This window comes from Nematolebias whitei, chromosome 14 (assembly GCF_014905685.2).
Source record: "Nematolebias whitei isolate Nwh7 chromosome 14, NemWhi1, whole genome shotgun sequence".
Taxonomy (NCBI): Eukaryota; Metazoa; Chordata; class Actinopteri; order Cyprinodontiformes; family Rivulidae; genus Nematolebias; species Nematolebias whitei.
In genome coordinates this window covers 966,095-982,857 of record NC_056511.1, presented here as the reverse complement: position 1 = coordinate 982,857, position 16,763 = coordinate 966,095, and the positions used below count along the sequence as shown (strand labels likewise).

Genomic DNA, 16,763 nt, shown 5'->3' with positions numbered 1-16,763 from the left:
TGACCTACAGAACCTCACTGACCTACAGAACCTCACTAACTTACAAAACTTCACCAACCTACGGAACCTCACTAAACTACAGAACCTCACTGACCTACAGAACCCCACTGACCAACAAAACCTCACTGACCTACAGAACCCCACTGACCAACAAAACCTCACCGACCTACAGAACCTCTCTGACCTACAAAACCTATCTGACCTACAGAACCTCACTGACCTACTGAACCTCAATGACCTACTGAACCTCACTGACCTACAGAACCTCACTGACCTACAGAACCTCACTGACCAACAAAACCTCACCAACCTACAGAACCTCTCTGACCTACAGAACCTCACTGACCTACAGAACATCACTGACCAACAAAACCTCACCAACCTACAGAACCTCTCTGACCTACAGAACCTCACTGACCTACAGAACATCACTGACCAACAAAACCTCTCTGACCTACAGAACCTCACTGACCTACAAAACCTCACTGACCTACAAAAACTCACTGACCTACAAAAACTCACTGACCTACATAACCTCACTGACCTACACAAGGCTAGGTGAGTGAACAAGGCCAGGCTGATTCTGGCAGATCCTGATCATCACTCCATGGTGAGTTCAGGTTGCTTCCATCTGGACGCAGGTATCTGGTAACTGCCCACACGTAGGACATGTCCTAATGTCCAAAAGGATATGACTCCGTGCCCTGCCATTGGCTCCCTTCCGCTCCTCCAAACTTCTCATTGATCATCTTGATCTGCTCCCGGACTGATCCAGGTCCTGATGGTGAACCGGGTCAGGGTTAGAACTGCTGTGTAGAACTGAATAAAGTTTGATTCAAAATGAGGACAAACCGGTGTCCATGTCCAACAGCTGGAGCTCATCTCCTCGAGGCTTCTCAAAGTAGGTGTGTCTCCTGCTCTTACTGTCCTCCTCTCTGTCTTTGTCCCGCTCCCGGTGCCGCTCTTTGTCTCTGCTGGGTTTGGAGCTGGACGTGTTTGACGGAATGTAGTCCCCGATGTCATCAAAGATCCTGAAACAACCAGAGACGTGTCACTCTGACACCGTTTTGTGAACAGAGAAAAAGTTCTATACACTGACCTGAGATCAGCTTCAGGGGCCCTCTTATCATCCAGTTTACCTGAAACACAGAACCACGATCAGCTGAGGGGGACATGTTCAGAGGACACATTCTAAAGAAATGCACCTTTGTCCTTCTTCTTGATCTTCTTGTGACGTGTCCCCTGTCTCAGGTAGGACAGAATCTGAGTCAGCTTGGAGATCACAATGTCGTTGGTGGTCAGCGTGGTCTGGGCCTGAAGGACAGAGACAGACAGATGGGCGGACATTCAGACTACAGAAAGCAGGTGTCTCCATGGGACAGGCGTCACCTCCATGCTGGGACAGTCAGCCTTGCTACGGATCAGCGTGGTTGGGATGTCCGTGTCGGTGAACTCGTCGTCCAGGTCCACCACGTAGGCCATCCTGCCAGGCAGGAAGAGCTCGTTCCTCTCCTGGACCCCAGACCTGAAGACCACCCTGAAGATGTTCCTACCTGAGGAGGACCAAATGTTCAGTCTGAGGAGGACCTGGTGTCCATTCTGTGTCTGCAACTCGTCCTGGACCAGGTTCTAGGTGGACTCACCCATTCGGGTTTTGAACTCGATCTTCTCCTCGGGCTCCAGGTCTTTCCTGACAAACAGAACCATCAGTTATTGATCAGTGATTAGGACCATTGGTTAATGATCAGTGATCGGGACTGGTGGTTATTGATCAGTGATCAGGACTATCAGTTATTGATCCGTGATCAGGACCATCAGTTATTCAGTGATCAGGACCATCAGTTATTGATCAGTGATCAGGACCATCGGTTATTGATCAGGACCATCAGTTATTCAGTGATCAGGACTATCAGTTATTGATCAGTGTAGGGCTGCAACAACGAATCGATAAAAATCGATGATTAAAAGCGTTGGCAACCAATTTCATTATCGATTCGTTGTGTTGCGCGATTATGCGTCTCTCACGGCGCTGCGGAGCTGTTTGGTTTTGTTCACCTGCAGTTCATTGTCAATGCTGACTGACTGAATAAAGTTTGAAAAAAAAAAACTGCAGCGTGAGTTGAACAGAGCGAGGGGGGAGGAGGCAGAGTGTTTTCAAAGGAAATTAAGTAAATTTTACAAATGACCGACGCAGAGAAAACTGTTCGACCCAAGTCCTCCAAAGAGTGGGAGAACTTCACAAAGATAAAAACTGAGAAACATGCAGCTTTGAAAAGTGACGACATGACACGAGAGAACCACGGAGATAAACGTAAACATGTGGGAGTGACGAGGAGGAGGAAGGAGCTGCAGCTGATACAACTCTTCATGTGTTGCAGGTGAGTCTCTACAATTTAACATTTGCTCTGTTTCAAGAGAGAAAACGTAACGTCAGTCTGTCTGGAAGATGAAGCTGTTTGTTTGTTTGTTTGTTTGTTTATCTGATTAATGACGGTGATAGAGAACGTGTGTTACTTTTTATTTAATTTAATTGGTACAAGCAGCGTTTAAATGTGATTAATAAATAAATCTAACACAAAGATAATAATTTAATGATTAAGCTTCAACTTTTAATTTGCTGGCAAAGTCTGAAGACACTGCAGGTATGGCAGGATGAATTGCATTTAAACAGGAATTGAAGTAATTTATTACATCTACTCAAATGTGTGTAATTATTTTATATATGTGTGTGTGTGTGTGTGTGTGTGTGTGTTTAATTGCTCTTTGAGCTACTTTTGCCTGAACTATAAGTGAAACAAGGCATTTCTTGAGTTGCTGTAAATTATGATATAAAACATATTTACTGTCTCGTTCCAGAAAACAACAACAAACAACAACATCCTTCATAATGGACAGACATCATGGACACCACAGCAGCAGCTGTCTTCACTGAAACATCCTGAACATGATCGTCACTGACATGAGGCCTCTGTCCATGGTTGAAGACGAAGGCTTCACTACAATAATCCACACTTTTAATCCAGGTTACAGTCTTCCCTAAATGACACATTTTACAAAGTAGCTACATATTGTGCAGGTATAAAGACACATTTGTATATATTTTTGTCTACTTTTATTTTTTAAAGCTATGTGACTAACTTTTATTTTTTATTATTCAATATTTTACTAACACAATAGTCAAATAGCAACCTGTTTTTTGTGTGAATTCTATGTCAGTCAAATGTTCAATTTTGGAATAAAGGGGTGGAAATTAAAACGTTGTTTGGTTTTTGTCGATTCATCGATTAATCGAAAAAATAATCGGCCGATGAATCGATTATTGAAATAATCGTTAGTTGCAGCCCTAGATCAGTGATCAAGACCATCAGTTATTGATCAGGATTATCAGTTACTGATCAGTGATCAGGACCATTGGTTATTGATCAGGACCATTGGTTATTGATCAGGACCATTGGTTATTCATTCAACCTTTTCATTCAATTCGTTATTATTGTTCGTTATTATTCGTTGTCGTTATTATTCGTTATTGATAGGACCATCAGTTACTGATCAGTCATCAGGACCATTAGTTATTGATCAGGACCATCAGTTACTGATCAGTGATCAGGACCATTAGTTATTGATCAGGACCATAAGTTATTGATGCGTGATCAAGACCATTGGTTATTGATCAGTGTTAAGGATCGCAGCAGCAAGTGGACCCAGGTCTTACTTGGTTTCCTTCTGGACCTTGTCCATCAGGTCCTCCTCCTCCTTCTCCTTGCTGGTGATCTCAGCCCTCACCTGGAAGGGACACGTGCAGGTGTTACTGGGTCAATGCGCCAACCTGAGCAGCGTGCACGCTCCCACACTGACCTTTTGCAGCAGAGCGAAGTCCAGACCCTTCACCAAGTGAGTGTGCTCCATGTCTCCTCCCAAGAACTTGGACTCCTGGATTAGCTGCCGGCGTTTCTCTGCTGCAGACTTGTCTCTGAAACAGACAGGGATTCGGATCAGAACCGTCCACAGACCCAGGTGGTCTGCTAGGAGTCGGACTCAGAGGGACTTACGCCTCGGCGGTGGGGCCAACGGCCCGGTAGTTGGCCGTGGTGCTGATCAGCTCCGTCTCTTCGTAGTCCTTGTTGACCCCGTCCCGTCTCTCCCGGGCCCGGTCCCGGTACTTCTCGGCCAGCTCTCTCTCTCGCTCCATCTCCTGCTGACGGAGTTTCGCGTAATAACTGCAGGACAAACCAGGGTCGGACATCAGTACTTGACTTGGATCAGAACCAGCTCTCCTGCCAAGGTTCAGGAGGTTCTGGTTCTAATAATTTGTTGGTCCTGGACTCTGACCTCTTCTTCTTCCTCCTCCTGGCTGCAGGGTCCTCGTCCTCGTTGTAGTCCCTCGGCATTCTGGGAAAGCAAACAAACAAATGATTTCAACACAAACACGAGAAGCCGTGCACTCCTCATGTCAACACGCACTCATGGTGTCGGGACTTGGTGGGCGGAGCCGTGGTGGGCGTGGCCCGCGGCGTCATGAGCAGCTTCCTGAAGTCATCGTTGGTCAGCTTGGACCTGAAAACAGGGCAAGAGCAGAAGTAAGCAACAACAGAAACAGCAGCAACAACAACAACAACAACAGTGTGTGGGCAACACTCACTGAGCTCCTCCTCTGTGCTCGTCCACATCGTGGCCCTCAGGTGCCAAAGGGTTGGAGTAACTCTCAGCTGGAAGACAGACAGTACTAGTTAAGAGCCACAGACAGCAGTGGGGACATGTCTTGCTTGAAGACAGCTCAAGTGGACATGTGTGAGGACTGATCTTAGATGGACGCAGGATGTAAGTGCAATCCACCCCCTGCTGACGGTGTTCGGATTATTTGCGTTATGTTAGTTTTTTATCTGGGACATAAACTCTCTGCTGGTGTATGACAGACAACAGCTTCTGGATCTTCGTTTTTCTGTCACTGAAGTCGCTTATTTGGACCAATATGAGCGTACCTCTGGACCCCCCCACCCCACCCCCGCTGGCGAACGTGCCTGTTTACCTTCGCTGCGCTCCTCACCTCCCTGCCCGGAGATATCGCTTCAGACGCCGGGGAAAACGTGCTGGACGGCTGGTAAAGCTCAAAGCCCTGCGCGTTGCATCTTCAGCTGGTGGTCATGGTTTCCATCGCCAGCTTCCCGCGTGCCCGGACCAGGTAAACAACGGGAGTTGTCGGCCGGTACACCACACGGGCCGACCTAGAGGGGCTGTTATTGAAAACCTGCGGCCACTGATGCGTGCAAACTCCACCGCTGCTAGCTCCACTTTGGACAGTATCCGGATGTGTTTGGTCAACACAAGATCTGTTACCAACAAAACTTTTATCCTCAGGGACTACTTTCAAAAGCACGAGTTGGACTTTTTCTGTATCACAGAGACTTGGATGTCTCCAGGTGAGTCCAGCGCCTTGACGGAATTACTGTCACTGAACTGTCTGTATTTTAATGCACCGCGGCCATAAGGCCGGCGCGGTGGTGGATTATTAACAATATTCAAATCAACTTTTGACTGTATACAACTGCCCATCCCAGTTTCCTGCGCCAGCTTTGAGCTGAGCGTCTTTGAACTCGGACATTCACCTCAGACGTTATTTGCACTCGTCTACCACCCACCTCGATCTAAGGATTTCATAAATGAGTTTTCTGACTTCTTGGCTGAAATCACACCAAAATATGAGCACGTTTTCATTATTGGGGACTTTAATTTGCACGTGTGCTGTCAGGAGAAGCCCTTGGTTAAGGACTTTTTAGATTTATTGGACTCATTTAATTTAACTCAGCATGTAAATGGTCCCACCCAAGAGCGCAGACATACACTGGATCTTGTTTTAACTCATGTGACTGTTAATAATCTTGTTATTGGTGATAATGTTTTCTCAGACCACATGCCAGTCCAGTTTGAGTTCACCCTCCCCCATCTAACTCCTAAGTTGTGCATTCCTGCACGTAGCACTCGGACCATTAACCACTTCACTGCCACACGTTTCACAGATGTTTATAACTCTGAAATGATCATTCAGGCCCCAGTGTTTCTCACCACCACTGAGGAGCTGACATCCCAGTTCAACTCTGTCTGCTTAAAGACTCCGGATCATGTTGCGCCTGTTAAAACTAGAAAATCAAAACTGAGAGCAGAACCTTGGCTGAGTGATGTCACCAAGGCCGTTAGGCAGCAATGTAGGAGGGCAGAATGAAAGTGGAGGAAAGACAGGCTGCAGGTCTCTTTCCAGATACTTAAAGAGAGTTGGCGCTGTTATCAGAAAACAGTGAAAGCTGCTAAATCCAAATACTTCTCTGATATAATTACCTCAAACTCTCACAACCCATGTGTCCTCTTCTCCACCCTAAACTCTGTTCTCCACCTCACTGAACCATCACCTCTGGAAGCCTCGACTGAGCTGTGCGACAACTTCCTACATTTCTTTTTGAAAAAAATTGCGACCACCAGGGCTCTCATTTCCCCTCCAACTCATGACCCATCCATCCCACCTCAATCTGTAGCTCCTTTTGACCATTTTGAACCCATCACTCTATCTTCTCTAGAGCAGGTCATTTGCAGCTTGAAACCTTCTGGTTCCACCTTTGATGTGGTCCCCCCTCGACTACTAAAGGAGGTGTTTCCAACTCTAGGTCCGTCCATTCTTGTCATAGTAAACAGCAGTTTATCCACTGGCGTGGTGCCAAAATCCTTTAAACATGCTGCTGTCCAGCCTCTCCTGAAAAAACTAAACCTTGACCCCTCAGTCGTTTCCAACTTCCGGCCTGTCTCCAAACTCCCATTTGTTTCTAAAGTATTGGAGAAAATAGTTGAGTCCCAGTTGAAGTGCTTCCTGGAGGATCACGCCATCTTAGAGTTTTTCCAATCTGGCTTTAAACCTTTCCACAGCACTGAAACTGCCCTGCTGAAGGTCTTTAACGACATCTTCAGATCCACAGATACTGGTGATTCTGTGCTGCTTGTCCTGTTGGACCTCACAGCCGCCTTTGACACCATCGACCAAACCAAATCAAACCACTGCATCGACCTCTCCGCTCTAACCCTGTCAGAAAAACAAAGAGTCACTAATCTGGGAGTGATAATGGACCCTTCCCTGAAACTTAACAGTCATATAAACATGATATTTAAATCATGTTTCTTCCAACTGAGGCGGCTGTCTAAACTGAAGCCCATATTGTCCAAAAAGAACCTGGAGACAGTAATACATGCATTCATTACATCTAGGCTTGATTACTGCAATTCACTCCTGTTTGGTATCAGTCAGACCTTCATTGCACGACTACAACTGGTCCAGAATGCAGCAGCCCCATTTTTACCCAGTACAGGCAAAAGAGAGCACATTACACCAGTTTTGGCCTCACTGCACTGGTTACCAGTTCACTTTTGAATCCAGTTCAAAATACTCATGTATGTCTACAAATCACTGAACAGTGTCGCCCCCCCCCTCTATCTGATCTGCTACAACCGTATGTCCCACCACGCTCCCTGAGGTCAGCGGACCAGTTGCTCCTCACAGTTCCAGGAACTCGTCTTAAGCGCAGAGGTGACAGGACCTTCTCTGTAGCAGGACCAAGACTTTGGAATGAGTTACCTCTGCTTGTCAGACAGGCCCCCTCCCTCTCGGTTTTCAAGTCCCGTTGAAAAACTCACTACTATTCAGTAGCTTTCAACACCAGATGATCTGTGTTTTGATCCTGTATGCTCCACACTGGTTAGTCGTCATTATCTGCATCGTTTTTATGTCTATATTCTGATTTACCTCATTTTGTATTTTGCTTTGTGTGTTACCTGTTGTTCTGTCTGTACAGCACTTTGGTTGGCCTTGTTGCTGTTTTAAGTGCTCTATAAATAAAACGGTTTGGTATTTTATCCTCAAATAGTGTCCCTATAGAGTTTGTTGATTCCTACAAATATATTTGTATCTTGGTTGATTCGCATCTCTCTCACAACACTGATGCACTTTACAGGAAGGGTCAAAGCAGACTCTACCTGCTGAGGAGACTGAGGTGTTTTGGAGTGCAGGGGGTGCTCCTGAAGACCTTCTTTGACTCGGTAGTGGCATCAGCCATCTTCTATGGTGTTGTGTGTTGGAGCAGCAGCTTATCATCAGCTGAGAAGAAGCAGCTAGATAAGATCAAGAAGACCAGCTCTGTGCTTGGACGCCCCCTCGACCCAGTGCAGGTGGTGGGAGACAGAAGGACTCCAGTAAAATAACATCATTGCTGGACAACGTCTCCACCCCATGAAGCTGCTGCTGAACTGGAGAGCTCGTTCAGTGACAGGTTCCTGCTCCTAAATGCACAAAGGAGCGTCACCGCAGGTCCTTCCTCCCAGCAGGTCCTTCGTCCCAGCAGGTCCTTCTCCCAGCAGGTCCTTCCTCCAGCAGGTCCTTCCTCCAGCAGGTCCTTCCTCCCGGCAGGTCCTTCCTCCAGCAGGTCCTTCCTCCAGCAGGTCCTTCCTCCAGCAGGTCCTTCCTCCCAGCAGGTCCTTCCTCCCAGCAGGTCCTTCCTCCAGCAGGTCCTTCCTCCCAGCAGGTCCTTCCTCCCGGCAGGTCCTTCCTCCAGCAGGTCCTTCCTCCCGCAGCTGTTAGACTCTACAACCATCACTGCTCCAACAAACTCTACAAGGATTAAATCCATGCTGACCTCTGCTCAAACACACACTCTGCCTGTAACACTGTGCTGTCAATACTCTCTCCTTATCAATGTTCCAATACATATTGAACATTATTAGTGATATTCTTTATCTTATTTCTTAATATATTGTGTTGTTTATTAACATTAACAAATGTTTTGTAAGAAGTTCAACACAAAAACAACTGGACTTTATTTATTATACTTTGATTTCTTTTTTTTTTACTTGTTTGAATTTACCATGTCCTGGATGACTGAGAATCTTCACCAGATATTAATGATAGAATCGGCTTGCCATATTTCCCCCACCTTGGCTCTGCTTGCCGCTTTTCATTCAACCTTTATTTATTTATTTATTTATTGCTTGGACCAACCATCAAACCAGCTGCACCACCCCAGCAAAATGCATTTAATCTGACCATTAAAGTGCATTTTTTAAGCAAATCGTTGGACCGAGACACACCTTTACTACAATTTAGAGCAAACAAATAATTGTTTTTAAGTGTTAATCTTGTTAAATTCTTGTTAAAGTCCTCCCGTGCACAGTCCCGCAACTGCCATTTGGCAGCCTATTGATTTTTGGCACACCACCGGTCCACATTTCTGGGCTTTCAGTAGATGCGACGTATACGGCGAAGCGACATATTTATGGATTTTTTCACTTTTTTAGACAAATATGGACTGATGCGACTTCTAGGGCGGAGCGACGTGTCCGGCAGAAAATGGGGTAGTTATTTTTGGGCAACTGCACCTGCACTTTAGTTTTTGTGGTGGATTATGTTGATCTATATTTCGAGCAGACTTTTTCAATCTAAATAACAGAAGGATCGTTTTTATTTTTTCACTTTGAGACTGAATACTAAATAATTTCAGTAAAATTAACCCTTTTTGTTTTTTTATATAATAGTGCAAAGCAACATGTTAAGTTAATTTTGTCAAATGAATAACTATGATTTCTGTTTTTTTTTTTGTTATATCACAAAATTTATCGTTATCGTCAGAATTATGAGCTGGGTACGTTTCTAAAAAAATCGGTGTCGGTTCCTGGACGGTTCTTTTTTCGGTACCAGTTTTGTAATTACTATTAATTCTAACAAGAATAAAATTACGTTACACATTACAGTACACAACTTGAGTTTTATTTTTTAACTTTGGTATTTTTCTGTTCCAAGCAGTTTTCTTACATTAAAATAAACAAATGATTTCCAGTTCAAAGACCAGTTTCAAACCAGTGACAGGTCAGGGTCTAATGGTCACTGCTTCACACTGAGGACCTTTTCACTGAACAGTTCTTCTTCAGAAACATCAACATGTCTGTTCTCTCTGGACACAAACAAGCTGCTCCTGGCTGATGGTGTCTCCAGCAGTAGAACATGTTCCCTCTGAGGCTGTAGATGATGCTTGTTGCACACACAGATACCTGGTTGTCAGTTTGACATATTGTCCCTCACATCCCACCAGCAGGTCACTGGATTCACTGAGGTTAGGGTTGATGCAGACTTCTGCACCTCTGTGTCTCTGCCTGAATCTTCTCTGTGGTTCTCTGGGGTTTAGGGCTCTGACCATCTCCCTAATTTACATTAGAACAAAACAACAACAATAACATGGTTGTGTTGTTATTTATCATAAACTAATATCTAGGCTGAGAGATACTGGTTTAAGTGGTCAACAACATCCTTTATAGCTTAACTTACCTCCACCATGCAGCCTCCACTGTAGAAAAAGCAGAAAACTTTAACCACAAAGTCTGTGACTGTTCGGTACTCAGCCCTAGTCAGAATGCTCTGAAATATCTCAATATTACATTAAAGCCATATGGCCCAGCCCTGACCCGGCTGAATAAACACCGTGTCATCATTTCAGGACTCTCAGGTTCTCTCTGGCGCTGTTCCAGGTCATGTCGGCAGGACAGTGTTTACACGTGTGACCAGAGGGAACCGACTGATTGTAGCGTTCTGATCAGACTCTACAGCCTCTGAAGTGTCCTTGACTCGATCACCGCTCGTCGTCTCCCTCCCCTGCAGAATGTCTCCGTCACTGTGTGCGGGGTGGTTTTTTCAATCTCGGGGTCTTTCTCCTCCATCAGTTTCAAAGGATTTTTTTTGCCTCCAAATCCTATACATGTGTCACTTTCATTACTTTTTGTTCGTCTAAACCGGTCTCAGTTGTAAACGAGTGTTCGAGGCTCAGTGAGTTAAAGGTAGAATGAACAAATGGTGCATAAGATTCATAACTGGCTGCAACCACCACTGCACCTGTACTCACTGGTTCAACTAACCCCAACCAGTAGAAAGAAAGGTTGAATGACCGAATGCTACGTGGTTTTCAGGGCACCACCTGGACACCCAGTGTAACCATGCTGTCAGGTTGGGGAGGGGGCAGAAAAACTACGGAGGCCGACATGGTTTTTGGGACGTTAACACCGAAGCATGATCTCTGATTTGTGTAGGAGTGTCATTACCTCCAACGTGTGAATAATGATTTGATTGTATTTAGCCTTAGCTTTAGCCAGTAGTTTCAAGAGTTCATAACATGTCTGGTTCTTCCGTGATTAGCTGCATTTGTTTAATCAGCAACAAGAAACGGCGGTCCAGTTAGCATGATGCTAACAGAGCGGACTTACGGTCAGGCATGTCAGCGGGCCGCTGCGGGTGTCCTGCGGGTGTCCTGCGGGCTGAGGGGAGTTCTGTCCCGGCAGAGCAACACTACAGCTCGATGCTTCAGATGTTTTCACCGCAGTGTTGGTTTCTGCGCAACGTTCGGTGTTAGCTCGGATCTGTTTTCGTGTTGAACTACGAAAGCAGTGCTTATGACGTCACTTCCGGAAGCAGACATTTAAACAGCAACATCTGCAGGAGGACTGAGGTACTGCATCAACAAAATTAAGGTTTAATGTAAATACATTCGTAAACTCAGAGTCCTACAGTTACAGATGTTATTTAGATTTATTTTAGAAAGTATAAAAGAAATCCAATAATTTTCAGTCAGGTCATCTGGATAGTTTCTTTTTTTTTTGTGCTGAAACGTTTCACCTTCCATCCAGAAGGCTTCATCAGTCAAAGCACACAACAAAACTGATTCTTCCCCCAAACAGCTTACTCCAAAGTGGAACAAACCAGTTCTGTTGGTGCTAAGATGGTGTCTTTGGCAGGCCCCCTCCTCTGGTGCCGGTCCTCTTCCTCGTCGACAGTCATGTCAAACTGGTTTGTTCCTCTTTGGAGTAAGATGTTTGGGGGAAGAATCAGTTTTGTGTTGTGTGTTTCCTTGACTGATGAAGCCTTCTGGATGGAAGGTGAAACGTTTCAGAAAAAAAACAAAACTGTCCAGATGACCTGACTGAAGATTGTTGGATTGTTTACCTGGATTATTGAGCATGGACTTTTTTTGGTATAAAATAAATTCTTCCCATTATTTGTTTCTCTAGCTCCATTTTATTTACTTCCTGTGTCAGGCCTACAGTACTTTTATTAAAACAATAATCCTTAAACATTTGATAGATTCTACAATAATCTGAAGATCATTTCTGTTTCACTCGTTCATTTGAAGAAGAGAGCCTGACAGACAGACTGCGGGGCAGCAGCGCCCTCTGCAGGCCAGAGGGCTCAAGGTTCCAGAGGTCCACATGGTGGTTCAGACACAACACACTGCAGCTGGGATCCTGGATCAGGGCCAGGACTCTGAGAACAGATTCAATTCAATTCGAAAACACTTTATTAATCCCAAAGGGAAATTAAACAGCTTCATGAGGAAAACTTGGTAAAGAAACTAAAAGTTAAACTGGGTTTCTTTTTCAGAAACAGATCCTGTCTAACTCTGAATCTTAGGAAGCATCTTGTATCTGTGACTTTCCTTCCCTCCATTCATTACGGTGACATTATTTACATGAACGCTCCTACAAGAACCCTGCAGATGTTGGATGCTGTCTATCATGGTACACTAAGATTCATAACCCGTTTTTAACCAGTACAGGCAAAAGAGAGCATATTATACCAGTTGTGGCCTCCCTGCACTGGCTACTGGTTCACCTCCGAATCCAGTTCAAAATACTCCTGTATGTCTATAAATCACTGAACAGCTCTGCACCCTCCTATCTCACTGATCTGCTGCAGCCATATGTCCCACCGTGTTCTCTGAGGTCAGCGGACCAGTTGCTTCTCACAGTACCAGGAACCCATCTGAAGCGCAGAGGTGACAGGGCTTTCTCTGTAGCAGGTCCAAAACTTTGGAATGAGTTGCCTCTACCTGTCAGACAGGCCCCCTCCCTCACAGTTTTTAAATCCCCGCTTAATAACCCACTACTATTCCCTGGCTTTCAACACTGTATGATCTGTGTTGATCCTGTATGTATCACACTGTGTTAGTCATTATGTTATTATCTGCTATTATTTTGTTTCTGTATTTTGATTTTAGGTTATGTTTTGTGTTGCTGTGTGCTTTACCTGTTTGTTTCTGTTTGTACAGCACTTTGGTTGGCCCTGTCGCTGTTTAAAGTGCTCTATAAATAAAATGGTATGGTATAACTGGCTGTAACTACCGTACGGTCAGTGTACCCTTCGTTCAATTGTTTTTTAATTGAGAATAAAAAAAAACCCCAACTGAACGAAGGGTACACTGACCATGTCTGATGTTATTTTTCTTATAGATATTTGTGCCAGTAGAGGAGCTGACCACACTATGTTTATGCTCTGAACTCCTCATTTACAGGTAATCAATTGTGTTATTCTTAAGTCAGTTACATTTGCAAAATGTCTGTTGGTTGTCATGACAACACAACGTGCCTGTTATATTTTCTGTGAACCACCATAGGGTGTTGTAGAACAATTTAATAATTCATTTTAACTGATGTCTGCATTCATTTTTCTAATTTCTTATTTAATTGAAAAAAATGGATGTCAGATTAAAACAGATTGTATTAGATTTACTGTAAAATATTAATGCTAAAACCACTATACAATCACATGTTAAAAAGAATATTGTTAAAAGTCATTGTAACAGATATTTAAAAATCATCACAGTCTTCCTAGCACTCTGCTGTGATATTTGTGCCAGTAGAGGAGCTGACCACGCTATGTTTATGCTCTGAACCACACATTTACAGTCAAGTGCTACCTCATCCAACCCATCGGCCTCTGAGAGGGTTTATGACAGGACGGGTTACACAACTGTTACACATTAAGTATATATATATATATATATATATATATATATATATATATATATATATATATATATCCAGTCAACCATTTTCTTCCGCTTATCCGGGGTCGGGTCGCGGGGGTAGCAGCCTAAGTAGGGAGGCCCAGACTTCCCTCTTGGTCCAGCCACTTGGTCCAGCTCCTCCGGGGGAATCCCGAAGCGTTCCCAGGCCAGCCGAGAAACATATTCCCTCCAGCGTGTCCTGGGTCTTCCTCTGGGTCTCCTCCCGGTGGGACGTGTCCGGAACACCTCACCAGGGAAGTGTCCAGGAGGCATCCTAACCAGATGCCCGAGCCACCTCAACTGGCTCCTCTCAATGTGGAGAAGCAGCGGCTCTACTCTGAGTCCCTCCCGGATGACCTAGCTTCTCACTCTATCTCTAAGGGAGAGCCCAGACACCCTGCGGAGAAAACTCATTTTGGCTGCTTGTATCAGAGATCTCGTTCTTTCGGTCACAACCCAAAACTCATGACCATAGATGAGGGTAGGAACGTAGATCGATCGGTAAATTGAGAGCTTCACCTTTTGACTCAGCTCTCTCTTCACCACGACAGACCTGTACAGCGCCCGCTTCACTGCAGACGCTGCACCTATCCGCCTATCGATCTCACGCTCCATTTTTCCCTCATTCCTGAACAAGATCCCAAGATACTTAAAACTCCTCCACTTGGGGTAAGACCTCCTCCCTGACCCGGAGAGGGCACTCTACCCTTTTCCGGCTCAACACCATGGCCTCGGATTTGGAGGAACTGATCTTCATCCCGGCCGCGTCGCATTCGGCTGCAAACCGCTCCAGCAAAAGCTGTAGATCACGATTTGATGAAGCCAATATGACCACATCATCTTCAAAAAGCCAAGACACAATCCTAAGGCCACAAAAATGGATCCCCTCAACACCTTGGCTGCGCCTAGAAATTCTGCCCATAAAAGTTATGAACAGAATCGGTGACAAAGGGCAACCTTGGCGGAGTCCAACTCTCACCGGGAACAAGCCCGACTTACTGCCAGCGATGCGGACCAGGCTCTGACACCGGTCATACAGGGACCTAACAGCACGTATCAAAGGGCCCGGTACCCCATACTCCCAGAGTACCTCCCACAGGGTTCCCTGAGGGACGCGGTCGAACGCCTTCTCCAAGTCCACAAAGCACATGTAGACCGGTTGGGCAAACTCCCACGCACCCTCCAGGACCCTGCTGAGAGTGTAGAGCTGGTCCAGTGTTCCACGGCCAGGACGAAAACCGCACTGCTCCTCCTGAATCTGAGGTTCGACTATCCGACGGAACCTCCTCTCCAGAACCCCTGAATAGACCTTACCAGGGAGGCTTAAGAGCGTGATCCCCCTGTAGTTGGAACACACTCTACGGTCCCCCTTTTTGAATAGGGGGACCACCACCCCGGTCTGCCAATCCATGGGAACTTTCCCCGATGTCCACGCAATATTGCAGAGTTGTGTAAGCCAACACAACCCTACAACATCCAGAGCCTTAAGGAACTCCGGGCGAATCTCATCCACTCCTGGGGCCCTGCCACCGAGGAGCTTTTTAACCAACTTGGTGACCTCAGCACCAGAGATTGGAGAGCCCGACCCAAAGTCCCCAGGCTCTGATTCCTCAGTGGAAGATGTGCCGGTGGGATTGAGGAGGTCTTCGAAGTATTCTGTCCACCGACCCACGACATCCCGAGTTGAGGTCAGCAGCACACCACTCCAACTATAAACAGTGTTGGTGGTGTACCGCTTTCCACCCTGAGACGTCGGATGGTGGACCAGAATCACCTCGAAGCCGTACGGAAGTCATTCTCCATGGCCTCTCCAAACTCCTCCCACGCCCGAGTTTTTGCCTCAGCGACCACCCAAGCCGCATGTCGCTTGGACTGCCGGTACCCATCAGCTGCTTCTGGGGTCCCACAGGCCAAAAAGGCCTGATAGGACTCCTTCTTCAGCCTGACAGCATCCCTCACCGACGGTGTCCACCACCGGGTTCGAGGGTTACTGCCGCGACAGGCACCGACAACCTTGCGGTCACAGCTCCGATAAGCCGTCTTGACAATAGAGGCGCGGAACATGACCCACTCGGACTCAATGTCCCCCACCTCCCCCGGAACGTGTTCGAAGCTCTCCCGGAGATGGGAGTTAAAGCTCCGTCTCACAGGAGACTCTGCCAGATGTTCCCAGCAGACCATCACAATATGTTTGGGTCTGCCAGGTCTGATCGCCATCCTCCCCCACCATCGGAGCCAACTCACCACCAGGTAGTGATCAGGGGACAGCTCCGCTCCTCCGCCCCCTCTCTTAACCCGAGTGTCCAAGACATGTGGCCACAGATCAGCCACAGATCTTGTCCTATTGCTAATGATTCTACATCAGTGCAGCTCCTCCCCCTTTCTTATTATTTCTGTGTACATTATACAAATTATATGCGTCCATTTGTAATTTGGTCCTGTCATCATCCTTAACTCAAGTTTCTGAAACAATAATACTGAACTTCTCACTTTTATTAATCAGCTTCAAATAAACTTTAATCTTTGATAAATTGGCAGAGAAGCTTCGACTGTTGAAGTGAATAACAGACAACACCCCATCAATGTTAATATTGTTTTTAAATGTTTCATCTGTGTAATAATCACAATCTGTTTACAAAAAAAGAAGCTGTTTCTGTGTCGTTGTCTAACTCCTATATTTCACAATCTGAGTCCATCACCATGTCCGTATTCAGGAAACCTTTTCCTCACATCCATCAATCCTGGTTCACTGATTTCCACCAAACAGCTGAAGCTTCTTTTCCTCTCTCATCATTTTGGCAGGTCATACCTCTTTTTCCTTTATCCATACAAATTCATCTCTAGTCCAAGTTGCAAATATTTTTTTCTGTTTTCTGAGCATCCTGGCTGCTCGCGCATCGTCCCCATTTC

General features: G+C 45.7%; 1 protein-coding gene across 1 annotated transcript in view; it reads right to left on the bottom strand.

The window, feature by feature from the left end:
* The window catches only part of ik (IK cytokine), a gene marked incomplete at its 3' end in the record, with an annotated part of 58,686 nt that extends 47,209 nt beyond the window's left edge, over positions 1-11,477 (bottom strand). The window contains 13 exon segments of the mRNA XM_037687739.1: positions 694-778; positions 853-1,031; positions 1,100-1,139; positions 1,206-1,314; positions 1,390-1,553; positions 1,644-1,690; positions 3,713-3,783; positions 3,856-3,970; positions 4,050-4,217; positions 4,330-4,389; positions 4,462-4,554; positions 4,640-4,706; positions 11,278-11,477. Coding sequence (XP_037543667.1) covers positions 694-778; positions 853-1,031; positions 1,100-1,139; positions 1,206-1,314; positions 1,390-1,553; positions 1,644-1,690; positions 3,713-3,783; positions 3,856-3,970; positions 4,050-4,217; positions 4,330-4,389; positions 4,462-4,554; positions 4,640-4,706; positions 11,278-11,287 — 1,208 coding nt within the window.
* Between the last annotated feature and the right edge of the window lie 5,286 nt (positions 11,478-16,763).